The sequence below is a fragment of the Larimichthys crocea genome, chromosome VII, assembly GCF_000972845.2.
Source record: "Larimichthys crocea isolate SSNF chromosome VII, L_crocea_2.0, whole genome shotgun sequence".
In the NCBI taxonomy this organism is placed as follows: Eukaryota; Metazoa; Chordata; class Actinopteri; family Sciaenidae; genus Larimichthys; species Larimichthys crocea.
Window position 1 is genome coordinate 7,911,466 of NC_040017.1, and position 26,754 is coordinate 7,938,219.

The following is a 26,754-nucleotide window of genomic DNA, read 5'->3' on the forward strand; positions in this document are numbered from 1 at the left end:
CTGAGCAGACAGGCTGTTATGGCTGTCGCCGTTTCGCCCCGCACATGTGTGGGTGTAGTGTTTTTTCCCCTATAGGTAAATGCAGGTGTGCGATTGCCGGTCCCTGGTTGGCCCCAAACTGGTGGAGGCGGGGACAACATGGTCGTCAGCTGTGCAGGGCCAGGATTGGTGGCATCCTTTCCGCGCCGCCAATGAGAGGGCCCCCGCAGCAGCATAACCGGCATTTAAACTGCAGCCGCTCGAGCATCGTGGCGGCTTCACTTGTGTATTGTGGTTCGTGAGCTCGCCTAGTTTAGTCGTATCTGATGATACTCGTTTGTTCGTGTTTTGTAACTGTGGAGGTTTTGGTGTTTGATTTCGTCTGGGACTGGGCAGGGTTTAGTTTGATTTACTGATCACACTAGAGTATATTTCTGTTAGAATTATTAGTTTAGAGGTGCTGTTTTTGATGTGTTTTTGTTATCTGCTAGTAGCTTAGTTAGTGAGGTTTTTCTTTCTCGTTTTGGTTTTCTAGTTAGATAATATATAGGCTCTGTTTAGAGTTCTCTTTTTGTTATATTTGTTTGTTCGTTTAACAGCACTTGCTCGCCCTTAGTTCCATTTTGCCTCACCAACTTTATTAAAACAATTTGAACTTTCATTTAATAAAATACCTTTTGTTTATTAACCTTAAAATCTGGTTTTATGTTACTTCCTTTCATACCCCTTTATTGGGTCGTAACACAGGCCAAACAACAGTTCTCTCCTCACAATTATGAGAGTAAATGGGATGATGGATGGATGGATGGAGTTTATGGGTGTATATGGTGTAGCAATTTTTCAGAGACAGGAATAACCATATTCATTGAAGAGGGAGGAGCTAGTGAGTGACGTACTGCAAGTTAGGCTGCGCTTGGTTTTCAAACTACAACTGGCATTACAAAAAATCATTACAAAAATAATTACAAGAACACAGACAAACTGGACAGTCTTCACACACCTTCTCAAGAGAGAGAAAGAGAAATCTACTAAAGGTGCAAAAAAGGTTTCAAAACATCACTTACTGATTTATATTAAACAATCAGATGCATCAAAACCACAATTGATTCAGTACACACAATGAACTGGAGCTGGCCTTGAATCTATGATCATTTATGAACATGAATCAGAGCTGATTATTATTGAATTGAGGCCAAGTTGAGATCATTGACCGCTTCTGAAGACTGATCTAGTTGTTATTGACTCCAATAAATGAACGTAGATGAGTCAGCACCTTCCGTTAGCTCAGAAGCAGTTCATCTTTCTTTCCCTCTTTGTTGTGGTCAAAGGACTTAATTGAGCTGTTTTAAATCATCTGTCTGTTTAAAAAGCAGCAGAATCCTGGAGGAATGCACAAACCCAAAGACATCATAGTACCAAAATAACCAAACCTGAGCAAATATAATTATCTGCTCAGGTGTCAAAGATTAAGTATGAGCTGACGATTGAGCTGCCTTGAGGTACTGTGGGTCAAACTGACCATATTTATGCCTGCCATCCTGTCTGTCTGCCTGACATTTCTCTACAACTTCCACCATCAAAGTTGTAAATGATATCGTGATGAATGCCACTGAAGCTGAATGCTGCCTGAGAAGTGTATGTGAGCAGAGTGGCAGCAGTTTTGCTCCCCACTCAAAATAATCATTGCTGCCAACAGCTCAGAGTTTTCAATTTGCTACTTTTTTAAGTTGAAAAAGTTTCAACTTCAGCCAAAAACTAAAAAAAAAAAAGCTTCATGTTACATCTAAGAGCTGTGAATGTTCATAGGCTCGTGACAACTTTCAAAAGAGTCCTCACAGAAACTGTTATTGTTGTGAAGTATTTGTTACCGTATTCAGTGGTTTCCAGATTTACAGGTTACAGTGTTGCCTCAGATATATTGGAGCAGCTCTCTTTATGTTAGAAACTCTTTAAACCCATCATCTTAAAAATCACAAGATGCTTCTTCTGCTTCTTTAGACCAGGAAATACAGAAATGTTGAGTCATTGAACTCTGCAGCATTTCAGGAGTCGACCAAACGTGAAGTAAAGCACTCATAGATAAAATCCTGACCTACTGGTCAGTGTGGAGTACAAATCATCATGAATGTACGTATTCAGTTATAAATGTGTGTGACTACATGTTTTTATCATTCATGCTTTTAGCCGACTGCTTCTCAGGGTGTACTAAAGTAAATCAGGTCTCAGAGGTCATCTGTGCTCCCTATTCATCTGGAATCTATGGAACAACAAAATAGCCTCTCCATGAACAGATTTAATAAATATCAGAGACATGTCTTATATTGGAAGAGCTCTTGACAACCACTGACTGGATTTTATATTTCCTTCTCTGATCACCCCTGCTCAGTTCAAGGCACACCTGCTCTAATAGCCAATAGCTCAGGTTGCATCATGTGGAGAAACTTAACATATTTTCTTTTCTCTAATCTCAATATGCACACACAACAAGATTTGAAAACAGGAGTGTATCACACACTGCAGGATATATTTAAGACGATTGTAGAGGGAGCAATGAACCACCTTGTATGATCTCATGTAGGAACAGATGTAAACAAAATCGAGACCGACGTTGTGCAACAAGATGCTGTAATAAGGCTTTGCAGTGAGAAAGATCTAAAGCAGATTGCTAAATAAGTCTAGATGAGAATGGTTGGAAGAGATGGTGAACATGGCTTTTCTATTCTTCATCGAGAACTTCAAGTGAGATTTTACTTGTCAGTTTTGATATCTGTCAACTGCAGAATGCTAGCTAATGTTAGTCTTAACAGAAAGAGTGCTTACCATTGCTTTGCAACACATCAGCTACTCTGTGTCCATGGACTTTTCTCTCTTTATATTATCAGTGCAGTGGAGAACAGATTTTCAAGATACGTCAAACTCCTGTAGACTGAGCCTGATCTAAGGGGTTCAGACACCACAACACACACATTTATCTGTGATATGAGCTAAGTAAACAATGGCAAGTACACCTAATTCTTTTCATATCTCTAGAGCCTTTAGAAAAGGGTGGTCCTCAGAAGTGATGACCACAGAGTTGGTCCCCATTTTAAATGGAAACCAGAAAATGTGTGTTAAAAGTTGGAATTCACAATTATTGTTTATTTGAAAAATATCTTGAATCTTCCAATTAGAAGAAAAGCCCTGAGATTTTATAGACTGTGATTACATAATTGATGTGTTTTATTGAAGATCTCATCTTCAGTGAAATGGGCTGAATGTCAGAGGTCCAATAAAGTTTAGCACAAAGGAACAGCTTAGTCCCACCTTACTGAGAGCAGAAAGACCTGACATATGGATAAGACATGATCTTAAAATGTGGAAGATTCTGCAACATTGACATTAATAATGGAGTATTTTAGGGGCTGGGTGAGCTCCACAAGACAAGGAAGGCATGCCATACATCCATATTTGATGAGGATACTACAGACCTGAAGATACAGCTGCTTCCCAGGGACAATATTAAAACAGCAGCGGTCTCAATTAAGGGGCAACACTTTACATTCTTAGTGAATGTCAGAACATTAATCCTCATAAGAGGTTAAATGTGATTCTAGAGCACCAATAATTTAGCTTACAGTACAGACCTACACTGCTTCACATTTCCTGATTATCATATCAGGCTTTTAGTCATTTTTATCATTTGATTTATCCAAATATGAACTGCTGGGAGGGACTGGTTTTTGTTGTGAATCTGTGTTTGCATTAATGTGAGAGAACACACGTGCAAGAGAACGACCAAATGACAAAGAACGATGGCATAGAGCAGCAGAACAGATAATGACGTCAAGCAATCATCAGTATCACGCAATGTTGGGCGGTCAAACCCTTGATGAGTTGTCTGTTCTCTCAACTGCATTTTTTCAGATATGAGTTGTGGTTTCCATCATCATCATTCATGCTGTCTGCGTTGTCATCATGAATATTGTGGGTGTATTACTGTTTCAGTGAATGGCCTCTCTGTGGGGTCTTTATAATACTCAAAGTAATCAATCAACAAGAGTCATGTGGGAGTCAATGGCAGAGCAGATATTGTAAGTCTGTAAATTGTTCTTTATTAATGGAAGCACAATGGCTTTATTCTAGATTATTTTCAGCAACATGCGTAAACTGTCATCCAGTTGTGTTGTTTTGTTGATTAAAATAGTCTGAGAAACTACTTTTGACATCTTTTTAGATATATTTGTAAAAATATGCCAGTGTTCATGCAATGAAGTCAATTCCACACCTTTGTTTTGTGTTATTTGCTTCACTTCACTAAGATTATTTGGCAGAACACCTAAATAGCCCAAAAATAACTCAGAACTCCTTGAAGCATGTTGTTTGCTCGACTTGATTCATGTTGTTTGCTCGACTTGATTCCTGTTGTTTGCTCGACTTGATTGAAGACACTGCGATGTGCAGCAAGAATACATTTCAATCTAAATATGGCAATAATTCTGAAAAGACTACTTGCTGATGCTTTTATCTCTCTTCAAATTGCTTCACTTTCAGTTGTTTGAGTCTTTAAAGACTTCTAAAAGTTAAATGTGAGGGAAGTTATACTATACATACTTTAAGTGTAGCAGTACAACTACTTAAAAATCCAAAGTGTGTGATTAGATTGAACACTGTGATTCAACAAACCTCACATGTTTGTACCCTTGTGCACAGGGCTCTTCTGCAGGTTCATGTTTTAGGTTTCTCTCTTTTCATCATTTGCTCAGATACACTTATCAGCCATGTTTGGATAATGAGCCTCCTGTCTGTTGGCTCCAGAGGTACCTCTCAATAAATCAGCCTGTACTCACGGTATGGGGAAATCTTGTGAGAGCATGGCTCTGCTTGCCAGGCCTGTAGTCCCTGTGCACTCGTCCTCCTCAGCAACCAACTGTCTGTCCAGCTGTCATCATTCTTGATGATCACACAGTCTGTTCCTGCTTAATACTGAACATTTAGTTATTAAAAGATTCTATATTTATATTTATAAGAGTGACTAAAACTCTGAGAAGCTGAATTTCAAATGGTCAAATTAACAATTTGATATAGATATATATATATCACACACACACACATATATATCTTCAAGGTTTTCTTCAACATTAAGTTCAACCTGCAGGGATTAGTCTGTGTGTGTGTGCATGTGTGTGTAGTAGATGTGTTGAAAGCCTGGAGGACGATCCATCTAATATCTCCACCACACTTCGTTAGTCCTGATAATTAACACTTAATCTGCAGACTTAAAAGGAATTCAGAACCACATGCAACATTTCGATTGGTTCATTTAAAAGCTAATGCCTGTTACTAAGACAGGGACTTTACTACTCTGACCAATACACTCATGTACTCCTTTACTGAGGACTTGTTTGTTTGTCATCAGTCATGACAGCAGTGAGGGACAAACTTCAAGCGTCACTTAATTTCTTTTTTTAAAAAAAACTTTGCTCTTTTGAATCAGCCTTGATGTGTTTGTTCGAGTTATTTTTTATCTGAAATGTTTGTTGTCCTTCCAGCCAAACACTTACTCATAATCAGTTTTAAACTGATGCACCCTGGGTACTTCAACCGTCACATTTTGAAATTAATCTCAACTAACTATTGGGTGACAGAAAGTAGATGAGCATCAGTCACTAATCGATGTCTGCATGTTTATTCTCCATATTTACACTGGATGACTTCACAGAGGTCTCTCAAAGAGACTGGTACGTTACATGATGTTACGTCATCTGACATCGATCTCTAAATATGTTTTCTTTATTTTCTTCTCTACTTGACTCTGCCATTTTATTTCCTGCTCGTCCTCTTCAAACAAATGACCAGGACTGAGTCTCATTTTTCTTTTGCCTTTACCCAAAGTTTACTTATAAAAAAACAATCTGAATGCAACATAATGGATGTGGCAAATGAGACGGAACTTCAGCAAGACTTAAGAAAGTAATGAAGCCTTGATGCATTTATCTATCACTGCAGAGGGAAGGAGACAGAGAGAGAGAAATAAATAAACTAAGACTGAGGACAGTACTCCATCCAACTTTCCAAAAAGAGTGAACATTCATATTGTCTGAATTTACATAAATTACAGTATTGAATCTCTTTCACTCTCTAAAAAAAATAGCTTCATTATCTTTGTCTTGTATTGTTCTGAGTGCTTTAGATACATTTGTTTGAGAGGGAATCAATTTTCCACTTTATCCACATTATCTGTATGAAAAAAGGGAAACTATCAAATCAGTCTGACTCCAAGATCAGTTGCACTATCACTGCATCTCAAGTCCAAATATAGTGCACTAGAATTAATACCCACATACCTGTCTCTCTCTCTTTTCTTCCCATCTTGCTTCTATACTTGATGTCTCTTTATCTGTCTGTCTGTTTGTGTTGTCTCCAGTTTCAACACAAAGTTACATCCTCAGACTGAAAACTCTTCTGGTGTCACAAACATTCATTGAAACTATTTTTACCACAGTGGGAAGCCCCACTGAGACCTCAGCTCTGCTTTCAGGGATTTGTGGGTATTAACTGGAAATCTTTGAATCAAGTCTTGGGTCATTTTATCTGTGTTGCATTATTTTCCATTATGTATCTAAATCTATGATTATTTGTTTGGCGATAAATTATGATCATCTTCCACCTACTGATTTTGATACTGGAGATTCCCCACCATCACACGGACCCCAAATATCGAAAACATAAAGTATTTCATGAGCTTGTTGTGGGATACAGCCGTACAAAGAGCAGGAGTTTGCACTTCTGGATTCAGTCCATCAATCTGTTCATTCCTAAACCACTGGTTCAGGGTTACAGGGGGCTGCAGCCTCTCCCAGCACACACTGGACACAGAAACCATGGTACAAACTGGGCATGTTGACTGTCTGATAGTTCAGCGTGAAAAAGTTCCTTCATGTGAAAGAATGATGTAACTCCAATGTTTTGTTTCTAACCAGCTTGAAATGACACAACTGCAGACAAATACACTTGCTGGTTTTAAACCAAGAACTTCAGTCAGTGACTCTATAAATAGTGGCTGATAGAAACTGTGAGAAAGCCTGATTATTAAAGCAAACTGGGTTACATACAATGAGCCCTGGATCGTGGCTTGATTCTTGATAAGTGATCAGTCCTGAAATACCAGAAGAAAGACTGGTGACAGACTGCTATATGACCAGACTGATGAATACCCAGAATGTTTCTCTACCTGCTGATGTGTCTCTCTTTATGTCTCTCTATGTCACTCCCTTCAACCTTCACTATTCTTTGAGCATTGTTTTCTCAGTGACAGAGCACAATACCACAGCCGAGAGTAACAGCTAAGCATTTCACTCAACACATCACAGAGGAAAAAGGAAAGCAGAAAATGCAGGGCAGTGCAACGTACTGTACACACATGCATGATCACACTACTGAAAGGAAATCATAAAATACAACAACAACTAGTCTCACAAAAATAACCAACATAACAAGCTAGCTGCAGACTAGAAACCAGCACTAAAGAAAACGGAATTCATCCCAAACCATTCTGGCAATTTGACTTTTCTCTTCCCCAGATCTATTATCTTTTCATTACATCCCTTCCTCATTCTTCAGCCTTTATTACCAGATGAACGTCTTTGTGTGAAGAAGCAGAGCAGTTCAGTCTTTGCTGATTTCTGAAATGTCACAGTGGGTTAGTGGGAATACTGTCAAAATAAATGCATCTAATGTGCTCATTAATCTCAGATTGTTTGGAGAGTCTCAGTTATGAGTAGGACAGAAATGTCAGACCAACCAGGTCACAGAAGACACATCATTCACTTCAGATTCTCAGACATTGTCAATACGAGCTGCTCTCAGTTTACATCTGTAGTCTAACATACTTTTCAGCACAAAGAATATGAGACTGAATGGCCCTCTGAACTGTCCTCCATCAAATCAAAGGGTCACCAAAGACTGTGCAAGTGGAGCTACACAGAACAAGAGACTTCTTTTTCTTTTTGACCTTGAAAAACAAGTAGGAGCAAATAAAAAGGCTGCTTTCACAGTGAATTTAGCCTTTTGTTTGTCTGGGATCTCTGTGTGCCGAGCTCCCTGACATCACAGAGAACAACTACGACCTGCATTAAAAGAGAAACTTGTATCAAATTTATAATTTCATAACTTCAATAAACAATAGTCATTAGCCTTTACATTAATCACCCGATTGTATATTTTGATTCTTTAATAATCCTACAGCATGAAGCTAAACAAAGCAGAGAGATGGTCTTTGTCCAGTTTGCTCTTTATTCCAAATGTTGATCCTGTGTTTGTTGGAGCTGTTGATGTCCTCACTAGAATGACAATTTTGTAAATACACGATAAAAATGTAACTTCCCTAAACCTCTGTCGTTCTACCAAGATCCAAAACTTAAACTTCCTGTTTAGTTAATATTGACTCTCTATTGTGATTTCCAATTATACCACATAATTAACATTTATTCATCCAGACAGGGATGCAGTTCACATGGTGAATAATACAATATAAATCAATATCATTAGCAGGAGAGGAAAGAAAGACTTTAAATCTAGACCTGGACCAAAAACCTAGACAGTGGTAGGTCTGTGCTTTGGGAAAACAAGTAGTTTTAGTTTTAGTTTTAGTTTAGTTGGCTGTATGGAAGTGGAGGAGCTGGGCTGAACCTCCAGAGGGTTTTCTATCCACCCACAGTGTGTTAACCATCTGCTGCAGCTCAACACCAGCAGCAGGGAAATCATAATAAGGCATTATAAACAACGAAAAGATATCATACAGAATTATTTTTTCTCAAACAACACGTCTGGAAGATTTTAACTACATGCTACATGCTGCTGTTAATGGCCGCCATCGATAGCTGTTAATTTCCTCGAGGCTGAAAATGAATCATGTTGTGGTCAGAGTGGTCAGCCATGCTAATAATGCTGACAGCAGGGGACACATTAAAGATGAAGAGTTGGTTGGAGCTTTGGAGCCATGAGGCTGTACAGGCTGGATGAAGTGTGTAATATCAATTTATTACGCTAATTTAGCTGCTGTATTCACACAGCTAAAGTCCAAGTGAGGGGGTGTGATGTGAAATGTTTGTGTTGAATTGGTTTTGAAACATGTTCATGCAGAAGTGTTATTTAAAATGTGATATTTTATGACAGATAGCAGCACATCTCAGCCATCCTAATGCCGTACAGTTATATTTCCAATGGACATCGTTATTAAGTAACAATGCAGAAATATGAGTGAAATTTTGATTTTTTTTAATTTTTGTGTTGTTGATGCTCCCAATCAACAGATCGCTGAAGATTCTGAATAAATCCCCCAAATAACCCTGGAGAGGTAGATTGTTGCTGTGACTCATTTTCTATGTATTAGACAGCGTCATCATTTTCTATGTATTAGACAGCTGAATCCCCTCATGGATGAAAGTGTGTGAGAGCATCAACAGCATGGAGGTTGCAGAAATGGTCAGATGAAAGACCGACAGCTTGTAGAAAGACCTGTCCAAGAAAAGACTGCGTTGACCTACTGAGCTCGACCTGAACGTGAACTCATGGACCAGACCAGCTGATGACCCACAGTCACAGTGAACAGCAGAAACATGTTTGTCATTCAGCTGATATTGAAAAGTTGTTCTGTTCATTATGTGTCACAGTGAATCCATTACTGTGAAACAACAACATCACTGGAGTTAGCAGCCATACATCATGTTAGCAGAGAGCTGCTTTGACCGTCACTGACTTTGCTCTAATATTACACTGATGATTTTCACAACACATTAGATAAACTGTGATGGATGTGTCACTGCTGACAGACAGTCATCAGTGTGGTGCTTTGGTTCAGAAAACAAAACCACAGTAATAATCAATGTTTGACCCTGTGACAATTAGTTTCTCAATAAAGTGTTCGATAATTTGTTATCAATTAATGTTCAGCCTGTGAGGAGAAAATAAATAAACGGCAGAGAAATGTGTTTGAATGGAACTGGAGCATTTAGAGCAACACAAGGTTACACAGTTGTGTTTGACTGATGATGCTCTGCTCTCTGTGACTCTCGAAATGAGTCAGAGCATCAAGTGAAAGAAGCTGGAGAGTCGATAACTCTCAGAACAGAGCTCACATATATCACTGAGAGATGACATAAAAAACTAATACACACAGCGAGGGACGCCATCGCAAGTACAATCACTAATAAACCAGAATCTGAGGAGGACTGTGTGGTCGAGAAGCTGCAGAATAAATCAGGTAGGAAGATGAGAAAACACATCAGTCGTGACTTGAACGGACTGCAAGTGTCAGCTGATGAAGCTGTTTACTATCTGTCCTAAAACTAACACACACACACACACACACACACACACACACACACACACACACACAACACACAACACAAAGTCTGTCTGGCAGGATGCCATTAAACTCCTCCTGCAGGTGCTGTTACACTTGAACTGCAGAGCAGATGTCTCTCACACACACACACACACACACACACACACACACACACACAGACGTGCTGCTAAACATGTGAATGAACTCATATTGTAATCTTGATGTTTTGTTTATATTGAAGGAATCTGGCATTCTAATAGTGAAACACATCAGGGGACTGAATTTTTTTTTTAATTAACTTTAATTAAGTTTATAGATTTCATATTAAGTCAGGTCACAACACTGATCTGATACTACAATGACTGGGGGAAAGCATTCAAGGTTTTCAAAATAAAGTTGCAGTTCAAACCTCAAATATTTGATGACACAGCAGTTCACGTGCTGCAGCAGCACCGAGTGTCATTAAATACGAAAAGAGAAAGTTCTGATGGAACAAGTTCTTGGACTTGATGACCGCCTGCAGTGGATAAATGTAACAAAAGTGACCTGATGTAATAATCATCATAAGCTCAGTCATGTCTGACCGTCGATGTTCAGAGCTGAAAAATCAATGAAGTAAAAATATGGTGTTATTTGGTTACAGGACTGTAAATCTCCAGAGCCTGAAATACGACTGCTCTGTGGAGAATATGTGACTGTATTAAACACTCAGCCGTTTCATTCATTATAAATGAGTTTGGGATGTTTCTATTGCTTCAGATTAAATAGAAACTAAAGTGAGGCCCAGACTGGCTTCATACTGTAAAAACATACAGGTGGAGTAAGAAGAGAGAAGATGGTTCACTGCTCCAACACCATGTTTATTTGTCCAGTGGCAAAAGCTCTTTGGCTTCAGATAAACTCCTGTCACAGTTTCTTCCATGACTTCAACGCCAGCTTTTGTTTTTGTACAATGTAGTAACCGTTTGTTGTTTTACTGTCTATCATCACTTATGATGGTAATAATAAATGTAAGTCTCCCCTCATAGATGAGAGTAATAACAAGACATGTCAGTGTCCAATGTGAAGGTGTTTATCCACATGGTGTCCACCTGCTCAGAACTTGCCATGTCTCGAGCTAATGTGATGCTTTAGTGCTGAAACAGTCTGTCACTGCCAACACATGAATACACACTGAGCCGAGGTTACATACAGTATGACCTGATCACCATGATGGCAGTCCCACAGTGACGACGTCACAGACAGAATATGAAAGAGGCTGAAACCACTGAGTTGACCAGCAGATGAAGATTCTGTCAAATACAGCAGCATGTAAGAACCGTAGCACATGTATGAACTGACTGTTCCCTCACAGCCACTAACAGCATCAAGATGTCTGTCCATAGGACCATCAGTCCCTGCAGTGAAAGCAAAAAGACACTAAACCAGGCCAGACTCGCTCATTCTCTCTGTTAAACTGAGTGTCAGTGCTTTGGAGCAGCACAATGCAGAGAGATGGACTGCAGACACCAACAACACAGAACATCAGGGAACCACAACAATGTCATGTCAGACTAAAGAGACAGAGGTTCTGAGAGAAAAGACCATTACCATTACTGTACAGCAGCCTCCCACCACTGTCTAATTAGAGAGCAATCAGTGGACCTCTAATCTACTTCTAAAGACTCTTTCCAGTCGAGCTGCATTAGGAGGTAGATGTGACGGTGGATGATGGAAACCCACGACCAAAGAGACAGAGAAAAGAAAATGCAGTGAGAGAGAGAGATTCTCTAAACCTCAGGCCTCCATCTTTGTGTGGAGAGCAGGAATCAGGATTTTCTCATTTTTTACACACATCAGCACATTGAGCAGCTTAAACTGAGGCAAAGTGCCTGATTGTACCTCTTAACAGAGCAGAAATTATACGACTGCAGCACTCAGCTATTCAAAGCAGTCAGACAGCAAGTGAGAGATTACAGAGCTACATGTGACACACTCCTGTCACTCAGCTCTGGACTGTAGACAGAAATGATGGAGGTCAGCTCTCAGTGATCTGACTCCACACACAGAACACTCTTCAACAAGGCTTTGACACTGACACTTATTCTGAATGGAGAGTCTTACTGTCTCTTTTGAAGTCCAGTGTGAAGGTCAGGAGATGGAGTCCTCAGTAATGCAAATCACACACACACACACACACACACACACACACACACACACACACACACACACTCGCACGGGTCAAACTGGCCACGCTTACCTGAAAGACAGAAAAAGAGGAGAGCAGACTGTTAATGAAGGTTTCACTTTGAGGTTTCACGTGTTCTTTTGCTTCAAATAATGTTTCCCATAAAGATCCAGCTCACATCATTTGTTTGTCGCTCTTTAATACTGTCAATGGTAGCACGTCACATTCAGCTGAACTGCGTCTTTAAGGCGACTCCAGAAGGAACAAACGACACAAACTGATTTACAATTTGCCGATCTGGATGAAACACCGTTTAACACACACTGCTGTGCATTTTTGACTCTGTCTGGATTCACTGTATCGTTCACTGAACAAATATTTAAAGCTACAAAGACAGAGAGAGATGTTTGTCCTCTCAGAGGAGTCCTTGTGAACAGCGATGTGAACACAAGACTGAAAGATTTCTCAACAAATGAGACCTTTAAAGCAAAAGCAGCCAAGTGTTCCTCTTCTCTGCTTGATTCATGGATGCATTTCACTCGATAATAACTTCTCACTGTGGACTCGCTGAGTGTCTCCTTATCAAATCCTTCATGTCACAGGAGATGTGCAGAGATGACGGGAGGAAGAGAGGAAGCAAGTCAACTAAATGACCTGAAAATGATTAAAGCACAACACTGATGAGCTGCCCACACAGAGCTTCTTCTCTGTCATATTTATTGTAAAGCTCAGGTTTTACAGTGTTAACACACTAACCCCAACTGGAACATTAATATTTAATATCCCATTAAAACAATAACGTGTAATGAACTAGTTCTGCTAAATATTTAGGAGCGTGTTTGTGCATTAATGTCAAACTTCTCCTGATTATGACGATATTTTGTCAGTTATTTGGTATCTCATGAATGCTGATCTGAAGTTTATTTGCTCTGCTATGAAATATTATGGATCTATGAGAGGAAACAGACACAGGCTGTTAAAAGGCTTTATGACAGACAGCAGTATCTTTCCATGTGAAATAACAGAATCTTTAACACTCCTAATGAGTGAGGACAGAATGATGGGAAATAAAATGCAGTTTGCTCAAACTGATGTCATCACATTTCTTCACCTCATCGTGTCAAATCACAGCTGTGACTGACCTCAGTGGTGATGTGGTGGTGTTGTCGTGTTAGGGCGTCATCGTTCCATCAATAATATGAGAAACAGCTTCTGTATGGATATGAAGCTGGAAGCAGAGAACTATAATCTGCAAACATCGCTCACAGTGACTCCACACAGTGATGAGCAGCCTCCTGTGGTGACTGTGACTTCCACCTGGCAGGAATCATGGCCATGAAACATTTCACCTCTTAAACATGCTCATCTACAGGCAGGGAGAGAATTCAGATATGAAGCCGATTTACCACAGACGTGATGAACTGAAGTGAGATTAAAGGAACAAAATGGGATAAATGTAATAATCTCTTCTTATTAAAGGCTGATTCATTCATAAATACTGTCAATAGCAGCTAGAACTGCAGCAGACGTAATGTAAACACACTGATGAACACATCCAAATTACAAACTATGAACCTCGGAGAGAAAGAAAGCAGTAATTATTCATGGCAGCAGAAATTATAGAGCTGATGCAAACTCAAATTAAATGGTTGGAAAATGTGTGGATTTAAAAGGAGGAAAACATCCTCGAAAACTTTGACTCTACAGCTACACAGGTGTATGAAGAAGAGGTCATTCTCTGCTTTGCAGGAAATCCTCCCTGAGGCTGTGTGGCTGCACAGACTTGTTGATGCCTTCAGGCTCCTCTGTTGAATTTCAGCTGCTGGTTTTCAGGAGGAAACGAGAGACGAGACAACAGAGCGTCAGTCTGCTGTCCAACTCTGTTCATCCCTCCTCAATCCTCTGTTATTTCACAACTGCTTCAAGAACATGTGGGATGTTAAACCCTCCAACCAACCAGGCCAGGAGACAACAAACCCTGCAGACTCTGGCTGAGACAAAGACATTGTTCCCCTCTCCCTCTGTGGGTGGAGACAGCATCACATGAGGCTGTTCGCCCCGGCTGAGCTGCAGCGTTCAAACCAAATGAATCACAGAATAAACCTGATGTTTTGTTCAGAGGCTGTGATGAAGATCAGCTGCTCACCAAACCCACACACTCAGAGCTAATTAGTCAGAGAGAATTACTGAACTGGCAGCGAGTAAAAACTGGTCAAACTTGACATGATTTACTGTCCCTGCAGACATCATGTATTTGTTATTTTTTGAATTTATTTGTGGTGAGGGGGCAAAGAAAAGCAGGTCAGGAGAGGCTAAAGAGGTTCAGACTGTCAGTGAGTGATTAAAAAGACATCCAGGGTGTCAGGTGTGCTGCCGTACACACTGTTCTCTAATTCTAATGCAGTCCACTGAAGCTCTCAGATGCTTTTTAGATGGTTTAGCTGCACTGTGCATCAAACAGAACGACATCTACTAATTATAAAGTAGAAGCAGAAGGTTGAGTCTCATGTTTAAATATCCTATACATATGAAATATGTCCTGGATTTTTTCTGCAACACCTGTCCATCTGACAGACTGTCCTGTGGCAGCCTGAGACATCCAGAACACATCACTGTTTAGAGAAAAATACAGATTGTACAATCAGACACGAGACTCACACTGACTGTTTGACTTCAACAATCAGAGCGTGCTGAATAAAGTCCACAAGTTGCATTGTGGGACAGTAATGTCAATCAACACCACATTCAGAACTGTGTGACGTCAGTCTGCATGTTGAAATTTAAACGTGTCATTATTTCCAGAGTCATTTCTCCTGAAAACATTGTCAGAATTATAGACTGGATTTTATTCTTCAGTGGTCTGGACTTCAGCTCGCTGGCTGCCATCAATACAACAAAACAGCACAGCACAACACAACTTTCATTGAAGCCTTTAAAGGCACAGATAATGAACTCCAAGATACAACACACGTGTCCAACACACACACAGAGTATCTGCGAGAAACTCCATGTTTGTGTGACATTTAATAACCAGAGTGTAAAGTGAGAGTAAAAACATGGAACACATGCCTCCACACACACTTTCACTCCCACACACAGTTTGTAACAAAGCTCTCTTTATCCACCGCCTTCAGTCAGACAGTCCATTGAGATCCGACTGTAAACAGACTGAAAGAGTGAACACACAACCATTCGTCTCATCAGTCTCTATTTATGAGCTTAATACTGGAGGACGATGTCCACACTACAGTGGATGAATCTAGAAACACTGTTTCCATGTGAAACTGATGAACCAACACATCAGTTTCTACATAATGTGACTGAAACACGACTGATGTCCTGTTCTGACTTCCATCAGTGTGAAATCAGTCTCTGCTTTGGAGGTCCAGAGCAGACTTCACACTGGGAGTTAAAGATTGTGACTGACTGCAGGAAAGAACAAACACCTCCAGCAGTTTGTGTGTGTGTTCCCTGCTCAGACCATGACTTGACATTTAAAACTAAAACTCACTGCTGACATCAGGACAGGATCGAGGCTGGGTGATTTGATCTGAGAGAATATGTTGATGATTCACAAAAAGATTTAGTTATTTCCCCCAATGACATGATGGAGGTCTGTCACATTCAAATCACACACCTTCAACTTCATCCACACTTTTCAACAGATACGCTCTTTCACTCTGCCCCTCCTTCTATCCCATAGAAAAGTGTGTGTGTGTGTGTGTGTGTGTGTGTGTGTGTGGTGTGTGTGTGTGTGTGTGTGTGTGTGTGTTGGGGGTCTCTGGACTGACTCTGATCTGGTCCTGGAGATCCAGACTGAGCTCTGTCATACGGCCGGCAGTATCCTCCAAACAAAATCTAATCTGGCATGTTTGCAGACTGTTTGGTTTGATCGCTGCAGTGAGTTCAGGCTGTCCGGCTGAATATGCAGCCTCGTTCACAATCATGTGACTAATTGATGAGGATTCCTCCTTCATGAGCTGCTGGACATTATTAAATGAACAGACCTCCAGTTATTAGAGTGCCACATATTCAATAACAGATCAACAGACTGGAAACATGCTGCTGGCTTCAGTCCTCTGCTCTCTTTTGTAACATTTGAATCCACTGATCAGCCAAAAAAATGACATAAAATGAAATGTGAATCCAGCAGCATGACGCAGTATCGGAGGTGTTTTCTTCAACAGGATTACCTGTTTGAATGAAGGATTCATAGAAACAGGATGAAGACAAGCAGAAAGCTTTAATCCTGTAATCCTATAACACATGGATGTTTGTTTCTGGATTTCAAAGAGTTAGCACTCTGCTATTTGCTGCTGATGCCATGTTAATAAATAAAATGTCTTTTTCTGCTGGACTGAATTTATTTCTGAGCCAAGAGTCATTGATTATCCGCCACGTGTGCTCCGTGAAATCTCATGATTTTATTCATTATCTCTTTCTTCTTAATCTTCACGTTGGAATATTCACCACTTTTCTTTGTTGTTGTTTTCATTTGTGCTACATGCAGCATGAAGCTTCAATTTGATGAGCTCTTTAGCAACTAATGTGTTCATTCCAGGCAGCAGGTACTTGTTAGAAGCTCCTGACAACAATCACAGCTGAAGAGAGGACGTCACTCCTTCTGTTGTCAGTCTAACGGTCACGTGTGATGGCAGAATTCATTTACTGCACCACAGTCTGTTTACATCCTCAGTTATTATTGTTTCTGTTTCATGTCACAGCATGCTCCTCTTTTATTTACAATATTACAAAGGAGTACTGTTGAGAGTGCAGATAAGTAGTGATGAGCAGTACCAGGACCAATACTGCTATCAGTAAAATCCTGAACTCATCTCTATGTAACACAATACAGCTGCTCAAGTGAACTGGGTGTAAAACTACATGTATTCATCCTCAGCCGTTCAGTACTGCTCCTCTGCATATGATGCTGCCATCTCTTCGTCTAACAGAGGTCTAACAGACAGCAGCTTGGATCACACAATGTGAAGAGCAGATTTTAAATCTCTTTAGTTGTTCTTTTGGATTGTCTGGGATTCACAACCCACCAAGGCTGAATCACTCAAAGATGTCAGAACCACTGAAGCACAACTTTTAGTGATTGAACTGTTTAAAGCTGCAGTTGGGGAGGAAGACAAAGAAAAATACTTGCTGATCTCACTGATCATCGTCTAGTTTACTCAGAGAAACAACCTTGTAAGTTTTTTTTTTTTTTCTTTTTGTAATATTTCATTAAACCATGATAAATGATTTGTCCCAAGAATCATTAAAAATCATGAAAACCTTGCAGGTTTCATCTCCATTTCAAAATGAGAGTAGAAGACAACGTCTGACAGAGACATGCGGAGTAATGAATGACTTCTTCATTTATCATCTTTATTAAGTAGAAACATTTATAGAACCCTGCAGTATATTGTTTCTATGTTTTTCACAAAGAGGGTTTATTTTCCATTCATTTGTTCAACTTAGTGGAAAGAAATGTATGATGTGGAAATGAACTACCATTCACACCTGGGCAGGTTTGCCTTGTTGGAGGAGTTGGATCAGTGATCTACATGTGTGATTTAAAATGATTCATGTAACTTAAACAAGTAGTTTAGCTGTGCCTATATTCATAAAGCTTAAAAAAAAAAGATCACATCAAATATCAGATCAGTGTTTCCAACACACTCGCACTCGTTCATCCTGTCCAAGTATATCAATGCTGACTTTATCCATCATTGTATCCTCTGTCTCTCTCTCCTGCTCGTTGGCAGCACTTTGAAAATCAAGCCACAGACGGGGGTCAACATCCAAATCAAGTGAAGTCTGAGCAGACGACAAGTTTAAAGAAGCTCTGCAGTGAGATGGGCATCACCGCTCCCCTCAGAGGAAACAATGGCTCAGACACAGCTGAGCGATTTTACTGTCAGTCATGTGCAGCTTTGGGAAAATGATGCCAGGAGAGAAATAAACAAAGAATAGAAAAATCACAAGAGCCATTAAATAAGAGGTGATGGAGGACGAGGCAACGTAAAGAAAGTAATGAGAGTCTAGTGAGAAGTGGGAGATGGAGAGGGAGGTTTACTGTATGTGTGAACTAATGAGAGGAAAGTTAGAGGGCAGTGAAAAGACTTCAACAAGTCACTGAGAGAGGATTTAGTGTGAGAGGTGGGGATGGGAATCTTAACTATGGATCTTTTATTCAGCTCGGTTGAATAAAACAAATCCACACACTTGTTGAGTTTGAACTTATTATTCTACAAAGGTGACGGACGTTTGTGAATGAGCTGACGAACATCTGATGAAAGAAAAAAAAGACTTCCAGCACCAACTTTGAACAGTTTTCAATCGTCACTCCTTCTGAATGCAACAAGTGTCCACGCACAGAGTCAGGCTTTGATTCAAATCATCACTTTTGGAGAGATTATGTGAAGTTGTTGTGATGCCAAAATGAAGCACTGCAGTGAACGACAGTGATGGAAATGTTTCTGGGTTTTTAAAGGGAAAACAGTTTGAGTATCAAACATATATTTCATGTTTTTATGTCTTTTAGATTGAATACTGTTTGTTAAAAGTTCCTCTTCTTCTTTCATATGAAAGTGTCTGTGATGATCTTACAGTTACATCATCCAACAATGACATGTTTCCATGGTAAAAGAGGTCGATATGAAGTGAAATGTCTCAAACTACTCCTGCAACTTTTCACCTGGACACCTCCAAGCTCAGTATGTTCCATTCATTTGATCAAATGTGGCAGCTTTGAAGGATGCCACATCATGGAGCATGACATTTGGTTAAAACAGAACAGTTAGAACATACTGGGCATGCAGATGGACAGCGACTAAGACGATGATGCTGCAGTATCACCATAGTAACACTTTTCTTCTTCTCAGGAGTGTTTGATTTTGAAAACTTTACTCATTATGTCTGAAAATAAAAAGACTGCTCTAATATTCAAAGCAGACAACAACTTCTGTGGCCACACAAACACAAACAAACAAACCGAGCACCCAGCCTGAGGAAACTTCATGAACCGAATGAGCGTGATGGAAATCCAACCATGTGGATTATTTGGAGATGGATTCAAGGGAAAGTCTCAGCTCTGTGTTTGAGTGTGCGTCACTGAGCACTGACACTGTTTTCTCACCCAAACTGATTTCCTCATCAAGTCAAAGTGAGCAGCTGATCGATCACTTTACCAAACACTCACAGTTCATTTCAGAGCTGCTGTACTTCCAGTGTGGAGAGCATCATCGCTTACTGCTGACACTTCATTACAAAAGCAGACGAGAGAGAAGACATGAAAACTAAATCTCTCTCCTCCTCCATCAGCCCTTCTTCTCTTCATCCACCTCACACACACTCCACGCTAACAAGACTCCTCGTCAGCATAAGAGCAGCACCAAAGAGAATCCGATGAGACCGACTGATCCCATCTTCATCATGGGTTAAAGTCAAAAGATGTTTTTGAAGATATTAAAGTATTTCAGGCCGGCTTAGAACCAAAACTGAGACAGAAATTCACTTATTTGAACATTTACACCAACTAACTGGCTTTGGTCCTGTCACTGAACCACACACACACACACACACACACACACACACACACCAGTGTGTAAGAGTGGAGTTGACAGCTGAACAGCCTCCACATGTTGGTGCACTCCTCTCCTCTCTCCTGAAGCTGTCAGCTGCACCATCAGCCTCTGAGGCTGCTCTCTTCTGTGTCACACACTGCTACTGTACATGCAGACTGATGTCAGATCAGCTCAGCTCCTCTCATCATTCACTTGATTTGGAGCAAACACAGCTCTGCAGCACAAAGTCTCAGGCTTCTCCATGAGGAGGTCTCTGTGTCATGTCAGCTGTTTCCAGGAAGGGAAGTCACTTCACATACCTTCAGAACTCGAGTCAGCAGCAGACGGACAGAAGCACAAGAAACATCCACGGTAGCTGTCATTTCCCTCTCAACTCCGGTGTTTCCTAGTGGGAAACGTCAGGACATGAAATGAAAAGAATGAAACGATCCCTTGCCTTGAAATCCAAAGAGGAAAGCGACGCCGGGGATCCACACGGTGTGTATCCAGAAGTAAAGCATGGTGTCCTTTAATCAGCTGCAAAAGCTCCGCGCTCTTCCCGACGAAGCTCCGTCTCCAGCGGTTAATTTCCAGAAGAGAAAGCTGCAAATGAAGCCGAGCGGAGGAAGAAATCCCAGTCTGAACGGTGCTGATGAACACAAGAGCTGGAGACTCTGTCACTGCTCGATCTGCTGCTTTCACACGGACAGTAGCGCCCCCTACCGACACTGTGATCCACAGAGAGAGAGAGAGAGAGAGAGAGAGAGAGAGGTGTGTGTGTGTGTGTGTGTGTGTGTGTGTGTGGTCAGTGTGTTTCTACTGAAGCAGAGTTTCATGGTTCCGCACTGACAGCAGGACTGATCAGAACAAATCCAACATTTCATTCAGCAGCACAGCCGTGATGTTTCACATGGAGGCTCTCACTCTTTGTGCCTCTCAGCAGGTTTACTGCTGGACAGAGAAGCCAGTGAAGAGGAGGGGAGACGCAGCAAACAACATGAAGCAGTCACAAAGTGTGTCTGCCTTTAACACGAGAAGAACATGAGCCGAGGACAAAAAGGTGAAGACCACAGCTCACGTGGAATATTTGCCACTGAGGAAAAGTTTTTGGATTTTTTTCTGTGAATAATGTTAGTGTCCACATTTTGTGCAATTAAAACATGAAAAAGTCCTTCCAGTGTTTCTATAGGAGCTGCTGAGTCCTGCATGTACCAATATCTGTTAGAGTTCAAAGTGAAGACAGTCTAGTTGGTCTCACTGGAGAGAGCCAGTTATCTGTGTGCAAACACATGTGCTGTTTCACCCCAAAGAAATCCTGACAGTAGATTTCTTACAGTTCTCACAGAGCCGCTGAAGCTGTGTTTTAGTTTTTAGATTGAACTCCAGCTGCAGTGAGAGTATCTACAGAAGACCAAACGTGTTCTATAGAAATATACTCCCACTCAGAGCTGATGGTGAGATTTCATCGTAAAGCTTTAATAAGAATCACATTCAGAAATATCCTCACATGTTAATGTTAAAGCAGACGTCTCTACTGTAGATATATATACGACGTCTCCAAACCTCAGACCACACTCAGGTTATCTGGATGCAAAGATAACAGCAGCCGTGGCCATGTGGGTACAGTGCAAACAGCTGTTCAGTGTTATCTGTACACCACGATATGGTGTGATTGATTATAGGCTCAAATGACTGATGTTACATGAAGAAGATCATGGTTCATGAATCAGTGCTCAGTCAGAACATCTGGGTGTGTCAGCAGCTCTGCTCAGTAAACAGCAGTCAGCTGCAGTTCTGATTGGTTCTGTGGACGACTTTCATTATTTGACTCTTCTGTTCAGTCAAAGCTGCACAGTTGATACTCGGGGAGATGAACTGATGATTTCATTTGACTAATAATGCAAGTTTGTCTCCAGATATTTTCTGTTGTGTCACTACATGAAGTGAGCTTTAACTTTTTGGATCTATGCCCTCACACAGAGGGAACAAGCTGCTCGGAGCTTCATTTTTTATTCTATTTGTATTTTGTGCATTTGTGTTCTCGCTTTTGTTTCCTTTTAGTTTCCATCTGTGTTCAGCTTCCACCCACGAGACCTCATGGCACAAGTCACTGTTTGGAGGGTTTATTTACATTCCCCACCTGTTTCCATCACACTGTTCATTTGTATTTTAGACACAGAGGAGAAGAATGCTGTTTTCATTATAACACGCCAGCAGCAAGAGAAACAAAGCAAAGGTGAGATTGAATCCCATCAAACCAATCTGATGAAAAACAGAGTTTGCTGTCAGAGTCAGAGAAGTGACTTGATTCTCAGAGAAGTCTTGTTTCATGTTGAAGTCTTCAGCCAGGTAGATGAAATGTAAACGCTGTCTGCATACACACTGCATGCTGTCATACATTATTCATGACCACATGATCTGTGTGTGCGTCGTCAGATAGGATTCATAGCTGTCTTTACATTTTTAGGGTTTTTCAGACTCAAACAAGTCGAGTCAAATTTATTTCTGACATATATGAAACAACATGGCACGCTTTACAAACACAGGCAGAAGAAAACAGGTCGACAGAGCGGGCAACAAAATCAGACATATCCTGAGGCAGAGAGCCAGATCAATCCAATGAGTGCTGCAAAGAAACTAATGAAGGAACCATCGTAACAGGACAATTAGTCGAAGCTATTTAAGCATGTTCAAAAGCCAAAGAAGACTGAACAGGAGGCAGAAAGAAAACAAAATGTGTTTGAATGATGGCTCCATGCAACAAACTGCATGAATATGCAAAGCTTCCAGCAGACGACTGTTTGTGATGAGTCATTGTTTGTGGGCAGATGGTAGGAAATGATTTCACATTAGCTCGTGTCATTAATTTATTTGCAGAATGTTAAAATATTTCCAGAGTTGGAAGGAGACATTAACATCGCACGATGCAAGAAACGAGGCAAATGTATCAGTTTCTTTCAGTCGGTCATGTCAGACAGTTTGTGCACTCAGAGACAAACCACTGCAGGTGAAGACACGTCCTCCTCGTTACATTCCCTCATTAGAGAGAAACTCCTGATTCATCTTACAGAGTGCAGTCCTCTCATGTCTTATCATACTGAACACTGAGTCCAAAGCTCCTGACCTCTGCGTGTCTTGATTCATTATTCCTTTCCAGCCCACAGTGTTTCTGTCCTCCAGCAGACCTTTGGATGTCAGTGTGAACGCCTCCAGCTCATGTTGGTGAATGTGGGGCTTCACGGACTGTGAGGAGCAGCTATGACATCACTCTGAACAGGAAATATGGAAACATGGGAGTGACATGAGACAACCCCGTTTGTCCACCGATCAGGAGACTCTCTCAGGTCATGTGACATGCTGGAAATGTAAAGCAGGCTCTACTTTTCAATCAGTTTTCTCTTTCTCTTGTTTCCAGCCTGTTTCACCTCTGACCACAACCAGCATCACTGATAGGTGTGGTTGGGTGTGGTCACAAGTGTTGCTCTGTTGAATCTAACCACACCCAACAGTGATGTCAGCGGGTCCTCGAATCCACCTGGACTTCACTGCAACATGGTGAGAAGTTCAGCCACTGGAGGTCAGCAAAGACAAGATTTTCAGAAGGAGTTCAGTTTCTCTTCAAACATCAGCATCAAACTGGAGTCCAGTGAGTTGATCTGTCCTCACAGTCAGCCCCATGGACAGAGACGGAGCAGCAGCAGAGCACAGAGCTTGGTTCACTGTGGAGACGGAGCTCTGCAGAGAAGACTGCTGCTCTCACTACATTCATGAACTAATATCAATATCTCTGTTGCTGTGGTTCATTTCCTTCAGTCTTACTTTGAAAATGTCGTTATGATTCATCCTTTGAGTGTGGATAAATATGTACCAACATGCAGAAATACATTGGTCAGATAACTTTTCACTGACCAAAGTGTCTGTTCATTCACAGCAGGCCAGACTCTTGCCAGTTACTATCAGATGTAATAAGTCTGAAAGTGGAAGTTTACTACTCGACTTTCTGTCCATCAAGTATCAGGATACAGCTCAGGTCACATCTGTATTGATCAAACTTCTAAATGTGACACCACATTACACAGCACTCTGTCCACTCTGAGCTGTGACCTCCAGAAGTGGATCATTTACAGTAAAGTTGCAGATACTCTGTGGTACTTGTACTCTGATGCTAATGACTCTTGGAGCTCTAGTTTCATCTGCTGTTGTTCTCTGTCCTGAATAAAGAGCTCCTCTGTCTATTTCTAGTGACTCCATCCCAGCGGTTTCCATCACACCGGACCCCCAGCTGTATACCTGAGACTTGCAGAGAGCGTGATTTATGACTGTTTGGCTCTTATTATACTCGAGCTCTCTGCTCCAACACTGCAGCTCTCAGCCGGCGTCCAAACGTGTGAAATCCTCCCTAAAGACTTTGGTTTGATAACAGTTTGCCTCTGACAGAGAGCCAAATGTTTGTAGAGCAGAGCTTCACTTTCTGTTCAGGTCCAGTTTAAAGTGTGTTGGTCTCATTACTAACAGAAGAAACACTCAAGCAGGCAGAAGAAGTGAGACCATATCCACAAAAATAGAATTAACGAAGAGTTAATAGAAAACAGTAATTAAAAAGATTATATTTCCACTTCACTGCCTCTCCATTGCTGTAGTTCATTTAATGTAAACAGAGAGCCACCAGCTGCAGTGTCTATTCATAGACGAGTTATAGGAAGGAAGAGAGATGATCAACAGTTAAAAAGAATGATGGGATGTTGTTGGGACTGCTGCTGTCAATGTTCAACTGTCTGGAGCAACAACAGATTAAAAAAATAAAAAAACAGCCACTGAGGTTGTGAATCATCAGTTCAAAGCTGCAGTCAGGAATAAAAGTAGTTACATTAAAACAAATGTGTCAAAATCACTTTTACTGCACTGTCAACGTGTTCAGTGACGCTGAAGTTAAACACGTTTCTGACACTGACTTTCTGTGTCAGACTGTGTTTGCATACGACATGCATGTGGTCTTTGATGAAGCCTGTGGATGAACTGTATGTGGATGTTTGGATCAGCCACATTTCCTGAACTGGCTGAAGAGAAAAGCAGAGACCTCAGCTGTTCTTCTGACGACTCTCTGGTTGAGTCTCGTTCACTTCCACATCTCCTGTCAGACTGAATCCTCTCAGCATCACCGACCGTGTCTAAATATGTTTTTTGATGTGTAATGTTCAGACTTCATGCAGTATATACACATTATATGTGGCAGAACACATTGTGTCGGACTGAAGTGATCGAAATGCATCACTGGCATCCGTGAGCTACATGTGGGAGAGCTGTAACCATAGAAACATGCAGCTGCAGTAGCATCTGTGTGCTACGCAGCAAACATGAACAAGAAAAGAAAGATGAGCAGATCATTTATTTTTTATTATTTTGAAATGAGGTCTTTGTCTGCAGTCTGTGTTAAAACCTTTGTCTTCTGTTAGCGAGACATTAACAATGAACAATAAAACTGACTCTGCATTGGTTCAAATAACACAAATGAGTTGCAGCTGGTTAAACTCAACACGATCCCATATACTGGGAGGCTGGAAGAAGAAGCTGGGAAAGGTTGGAACAGAAGCACGGACTGAATTTAAAGTGTACATTCAGACATACAATAGTCGAGTTGGAGAAGGGCTGATGTTTGCAGCACATTGTTGTAAAAGTGTTACAGTCTGAAAGCTCGGGGAGGAGAAACTAGGCCTCCCTCCAAAGCCACTAACCCAAAACACATTTAATGAGTGCACGGACAGAGTGTGCACAGGCAGGCAGGTAGCTAATCCAATCATTCCATATGGGCCAAATGAAACGAATGAACGATTGGATAAGCTTATTACAGGCTTACAACAGCCACAGATACAAATATAAGAAGAAAAATGCTGCTGATATAAATGACTTCTCTCTCTTTAAGTGCAGCAGCTGAAGAGTCGCTCTCACCACATTGTGGAAGCAGAGAAGGAGGTAAAAGAGGCGCTGGTGATCACCTGTTTTCTTGTTACAGCAGCAGCCACACATTTACTCCATGCTAATTACAAACTAATTGTTTTCTCACTTAACTGAACTAATTGCCTCACATAATTTTCATTAATGTCACTGACTCTCAGTAACCAACAGAGCTGACTAACAGAACAGTTTATCCCCCGTGTACTGCATCACAGGCTGCTGGCCAGGTTTGATCAATCAAACTTTACTGTGGCCTGTCGGTAAACATGACATCACAAATTCAGTCGTTGTTCACGGTTTTGTTAAGCAAATGTTTGAACTGGCAGGAAATGTGTGGTGTGTGTGGGTGTGTGTGTGGTGTGTGTGTGTGTGTGTGTGTGTGTGTGTGTGTGTGTGTGCAGCAGGTGTCCTTATCCAACATTTCCTGATAATAATGATTCCAGACCTCAGAGAGTTTTCCAGTAAATGTCCAAATAACAATCACTCCATCAGCATCGAGTCACAGTATCCAAAGTACTGTGGAGTCATCTTTCCTGATCCATCCTGTCCGTCTCGTTCACATCCTGTAAGACCTTCTGCTTGTCAATAACTCGACCATCATAAATGATCTCTCTCCTCATCAGGAGAAGAGCTGCAGTGAGGCAGAGGAGTTTGCAAATGAATGCAACTTTGTCAAACCAACACCATGAACTGAATCCACTTCTAACTAGGGCTGCCACAAACCAATATTTTGATAGTCGACTATCACTGATTATTTTTTCGATAGTCGACTAATC

The 26,754-nt window shown here is 40.9% G+C and overlaps 1 protein-coding gene and 1 long non-coding RNA gene across 2 annotated transcripts in view; one reads left to right on the forward strand and one right to left on the reverse strand.

Moving 5' to 3' along the window:
• The window catches only part of lsamp (limbic system associated membrane protein), a 416,254-nt gene extending 395,467 nt beyond the window's left edge, over nt 1-20,787 (reverse strand). The window contains exon 1 of the mRNA XM_027280505.1: nt 20,484-20,787. Within this exon, the coding sequence (XP_027136306.1) occupies nt 20,484-20,547 (64 nt within the window). The 5' untranslated portion in view covers nt 20,548-20,787. The remainder of the gene's footprint in view (nt 1-20,483) is intronic.
• Nucleotides 20,788-20,803: 16 nt separating this feature from the next.
• LOC113746093 (uncharacterized) lies at nt 20,804-25,103 on the forward strand. Its single transcript, XR_003462598.1, has 3 exons — nt 20,804-21,086; nt 22,200-22,262; nt 23,184-25,103. It is a non-coding gene; the product is annotated as an uncharacterized LOC113746093 (long non-coding RNA).
• The last annotated feature ends 1,651 nt before the right edge of the window (nt 25,104-26,754 follow it).